This window comes from Chiloscyllium plagiosum, unplaced genomic scaffold, assembly GCF_004010195.1.
Source record: "Chiloscyllium plagiosum isolate BGI_BamShark_2017 unplaced genomic scaffold, ASM401019v2 scaf_12667, whole genome shotgun sequence".
NCBI classification, from domain to species: Eukaryota; Metazoa; Chordata; class Chondrichthyes; order Orectolobiformes; family Hemiscylliidae; genus Chiloscyllium; species Chiloscyllium plagiosum.
Window position 1 is genome coordinate 31,753 of NW_025213895.1, and position 5,256 is coordinate 37,008.

Sequence of the window (5,256 nt, forward strand, 5' to 3'; positions counted from 1 at the left end):
GGGGGGGTTAGAAGACAGTGATGGGAGATGGGGGGGTGGGAGGTGGGGTCTGGAGTTGGGGAGTGGGAGACAGGGCTAGGCGAGGGGAGTGGGGAACGAGAAAGGGGGCTGTAGGGGTTTTGGGAGTGGGGGGGATGGGGAAAACCAGTCACAGAAGGGGCATTAACAGGGTTGGCTCCCCCCGACCCCTTAGGCCCTGAGCAAGCAGGTTTCTCAGCTCTCTGTCCCTCCCTAGGTAATTGTTCATGTAAGATCCTGGGCCAGCCCTCACACAGGGTCTCGGCTGTGATGAGGTGAGTAAATGATGTGAAATCCAGTCACTGACACCCAGCCCACCCTCAGCTCTCCTGACAGGGTTAACTCTGAAACTGCTAAATGACTGCCCCCACTGAATTGTGTCTGGGAAGTGCTGGTCAGTTCAGAGGCTCTGCTGTGTGTGATCTCGATTGTTAACATCAGTGTAACTCTCCCGTATCAATCAGGAGATATAGCTGTCAAACACCAGCCTCATCCACATCATCATCTCATCCAAAACAACCCACTCACTCCCATTTCACTTACGACACATTGACAGCCCACTGGCCTTTTGCAGATGTTCCAAGGCTGGGGATGGGGGATGGTGTGGGAGGATGTAGAGATGGTTCAGTGTGATTTGGACTGGCTGAGTGAAGGGGAAAATGCAAGGCAGACGCAGTAGAACATGGGTAAATGTGAGGTGATCCACTTTGGAAGCACAAACAGGAGGAGGGTTATCATCGAAATGGCGATAGATTGGGAAATGGGGAGTTGTGCAGAGATCTGGGTGTCCTTGTACACCAGTCGCTGAAAGTAACCATGCAGGGGCAGCAGGCAGTGAAGAAGGGAAATGGGATGTTGACCTTCATAGTAAGAGGATTGGTGTCCAGGAGCTGGGATGTCTTGTTGCAACTGTACAAGGCCTTGGAGAGACCACTCCTGGAATACTGTGTGCAGTTTTGGTCTCCTTATCTGAAGAAGGATGTCCTAGCTAAGGAGGAATGGAACAAAGGTTTACAAGGCTGATTCCTGGGATGTCAGGACTAACATACAAAGACAGCATGGATTGGTTAGGACTACATTCACTGTAGTTTAAAAGAATGAGGAGAAATCTCATAGAAATCTATAAAATTCTAACAGGACTAGACAGGATAAACACCAGAAGGATATGCCCATTGATAGGCAGATTCAGAACCAGGAGTCATAGCCTAAGGATATGGGATTTAGGGCTTTTTAGGATGTTACTGATCTGGGGAGAAATGTCTTCACCCAGAGAGTGGGGAGACTGTGGGATTCTCTGTAACAGAAAGTGGTTGAGGCCAAAATATTGAATGTTTTCAATAAGGAGTTGGGGAGACTCTTAGGGCTAAAGGGGTCAAAGGTTATGGGGGAAAGCAGGAATGGGTTATTGAGTTGGATGACCAGCCATGATCCTACTGAATGGTGGAAAGGCTCAAAGGGCTGAATGGCCTCCCCCTTGCTCCTATGTTTCTATTCCCCACCTTCCCACCCACATCCCCCTCTTACTCCCTTCTAGAATGTTCTTATTCACCTAGTCATAATCAGACTAGTGCTGAATCATCTCGCAGTGTTCCCTCGGTGACACCCCCAAGACTCAGGTTTCTCAATGAGACCCAGCCCCTTGGCAGCATCAGCCCACAGACTGTGCAGTTTGACCCCTGCACACCCCCTACCTTGCCCTCCTATACCGATGGGTATATGAATAGGAAGGGTTTGGAGGGATATGAGCCGAGTGCTGGCAGGTGGGACTAGATTGGGTTGGGATATCTGGTCAGCATGGATGAGTTAGACCGAAGGGTCTGTTTCTGTGCTCTACATCTCTATGACTCTATGACTCTATGTCGAGACAGGGTAAACATGGGAAAGATATTCCTGATGACTGGGGAGTCCAGAACCAGAGGGTCACAGTCTAAGGATACAGGGTAGGTCATTTGTGGGACTGAGATGGGGAAAAATGTCTTCACCTGGAGAGTGTGAAGCCTGTGGGATTCTCGGCCACAGAAAGTGGTTGGGACCAAAACATTGAATGTGTTCAATAAGTAGCAAGATATAGTTCTTAGGATAAAGGGATTAAAGAGTGTGGGGAAATGCAGGAACAGATTATTGGATGATCAGCCATGATCCTATTGAATGTGGAGCAGGCTGGACGGGGCTGAATGGCCTCGCCTGCTCCTACTTTCATGGTTGACCCACTAGGGGCAGTTTAAGAACAACAAAAATGAGGGGAGTGTAGGAAGTGAGGGAGGAAACTAAATCTAAAGGAGTTGGAGGAGGCGATAATGTATCCAGTCCCCATGGTGCCCAACATCTGGAAATGGGAATACACACTCTTACTGCCATGGAATAAATCATTCCCGTTCCTCAAGACAAAGCCAGTCTGGCCAGGATTTTATGTGGGCTGGTCTGAACAAGAAGGGGTGTTGGGGGTAAAGCCATCGGAGTGGGGAGAGGGGGGGTATTAGGAGAAGCAGGTGGCAGGTGTGGGCAGAGCTGCTCGAAATCCTGGGCCAAGAGTCGAGATCCTTGCTCTCCTTTCAGTGACACGTACCTCAGGCTGAGATTGATAGAGGGTGCGTTTTTGTTCATTCACTGAGCATTACCCATCCCGAGGTGCCCCTTGAGAAGGTGGGGGTGAGCTGCTTTCCTGACCCGCTGCAGTCCATGTGCTGTAGGGTGACCCACAATGCCCTGAGGGAGGGAATTCCAGGATTCTGACCCCGGGACACTGAAGGAACGGTGATATATTTCCAAGTCAGGATGGGGAGGGGCTTGGAGGGGAACTTGCAGGGGGTGGTGTTCCCATGTATCTGCTGATGTTGTCTTTCTAGGTAGGTGGTGGTCATGGTGATATTGATCGTGGGCTAATAATCTAGAGAGCATCCAAGGAGCAGGAGAATCAACGTTTCGGGCATAAGCCCTTCTTCAGGAAACGTCGATTCTCCTGTTCCTTGGATGCTGCCTGACCTGCTGCGCTTTTCCAGCAACACATTTTCAGCTCTGATCTCCAGCATCTGCAGCCCTCACTTTCTCTTAATAATCTGGAGACCCAGGCAATGTTTGGTGACTTCTGTTCAAATATTGTCACAGAAGGCATTTGAGCTCAGTAAGTATTGAGAATCAAAATGCTATTGATGATCATGTGACCATTGTCGATTGTTGTAAAAACCCATCTGGTTCACTAATGCCCTTTAGGGAGGGAAATCTGCCGTGCTCATCTGGTCTTACTCCAAGCAGCGGAGAGTTTGTCTCCTAATACCCAATGATTCCCATTTTGCCAGGCTCCTTGATGCCACACTCAGTCAAATACAGCCTTGATGTCAAGGGCTGTCACTGTCCCCTCCCCTCCGGGATTCAGCTCTGCTCCCCAGGTTTGGAATGAATGTCTCTTCTGTCTGAAAATTGTTGGAGTCAGAGTGAGGCTAGGGTTAGGGGTTAGGAATTAGGGGTGAGGAGTTTGGGGTTGGGGTTAGAGTTAGGGGTTCGGGGTTAGGGTTTAGGATCAGAAATTAGGGTCAGGGGTTAGCACCAGGGGTTAGGTTTAGGTGTTAGGGTTTGGAGGTAGGATGTAGGGTTAGGGTTAGGGGTTAGGAGTTAGGGGCTACATTAGGGGTTAGGGTTGGAGATTAGCCTTATGGGTTCAGCGTTAGGGGTCGGCGCTAGGGGTGAGTACTAGGGTGAGGATTGCGATTTTATGGTAAAGTGTGAGAGGGAGGGGTAAGTGCTCGGTAGAAATTTAGTTTGAGCATTTTGGTTTGAGAATGAATCATTAGGTTGGGGTTAGGACTCAGACTGGGGCTGGTTGCTTATTGTCACATTATGCTTAAGGTCAGGGTTAGGGATCAGGGTTAGGGGTCAGGGTTAGTGACTGCGATTAGGGATTACCATTTGGAGTGAGGAGTTTTGAATTCATTCATGAGACGTGGTTGTCTTTGGTCAGGCCAGCATTTACTGTCCATCCCTAATTACCCAGGGGGCAGTTAAGAGGACCACACATTGCTGTGGGTCTGGAGTCACATATAGGCCAGACCAGGTAAGGGTGGCAGCTTCCTTCCCTAAAGGACATGAGTGACCCAGATGGGTTTTCCAACAATCAACAGTGATTTCGTGGTCATCATTAGGCTTTTAATTCTGGATTCTTATTAAACGCAAATTCCACCATCTCCTGTAGCAGGATTTGAACCCAGGAACACAGAACAGACCAACAATAATATGACAAGGTGTAATGACCCATGTTGGCATTAGGGTCAGCTCCTGCTGAGGTGTAACAGTTAGTTGTGGGAGTCAGTGCTCAGTGTGAGATTTAGCGTCAGGGTTCACAGTGAGATTTAGGGTCGAAGATTACTGAGAGATTTAGGGTCAGGGTTCACAGTGAGATTAAGGGTCAGAGTTCACAGCAAGACTTAGGGTCAGGGTTCACAGTGAGATTAGGGGTCAGGATTCATAGTGAGATTTAGGGTCAGAGATCACAGTGAGATTTAGGGTCAGGGTTCAGAGCGAGACTTAGGGTCAGAGGTCACTGAGAATTAGGGTCAGGGCTCACAGTGAGTTTTAGGGTCAGAGGTCGCTGAGATTTATGGTCAGCGTTCACAGTGAGATTTAGGGTCAGGGTTCAGAGTGAGATTTAGGGTCAGTGCTCACAGTGAGATTAAGGGTCAGGGATCACAGTAATATTTGGGGTTGGAGTTCACAGTAAGATTTCGGGTCAGAGGGCACAGTAAGATTTAGGGTTGGGTCAGTGTCAGGATGAGGATGAGTCCTGGTGGGGTCAGTGAGCAGATCATTATGACGTAGTGTCCCGTCTCTGTGACTGCCAGTGCTATAAGTCAGTGCCAAGTTAGAACTCCGTTTTCCTGGAAAATTCATTCCATTCACAAACAGCATCAGGAACGCCTGGAAAAGCTCCAGACTGGGTTCACATTTGGCACAGGATTACCCGCTGCTGAGGGTGTGGATACTCTATGAGACTGGGTCAGAGCCCCTGCACGAACACTCACTCAGACACTGCAAGATCCTCTCTTCCCAGTGGTGATCCTCTCCACACCTCAGTGTCCCATCCCCTTCAGAGAAGGAGTAACCAGCGACACACTGATACACAGCCCGGCTCCCAACAGGATACACTGCTCTCAGATCCTGCATGAGGGGAAACGAGAATCATCCACTACCCAGCTCAGGGGCAGGAGGGAGGGGAGAACACATACATACACACACAGAGACACACAC

At 49.3% G+C, this 5,256-nt stretch overlaps 1 protein-coding gene across 1 annotated transcript in view; it reads right to left on the reverse strand.

Annotated features, from left to right (window-relative positions):
* Positions 1–5,166, reverse strand: part of LOC122547749 (complement component C7-like) — a gene marked incomplete at its 5' end in the record, with an annotated part of 31,256 nt that extends 26,090 nt beyond the window's left edge. Inside the window, one exon of the mRNA XM_043686330.1 lies at positions 5,031–5,166. Within this exon, the coding sequence (XP_043542265.1) occupies positions 5,031–5,166 (136 nt within the window). The remainder of the gene's footprint in view (positions 1–5,030) is intronic.
* Positions 5,167–5,256: the final 90 nt, after the last annotated feature.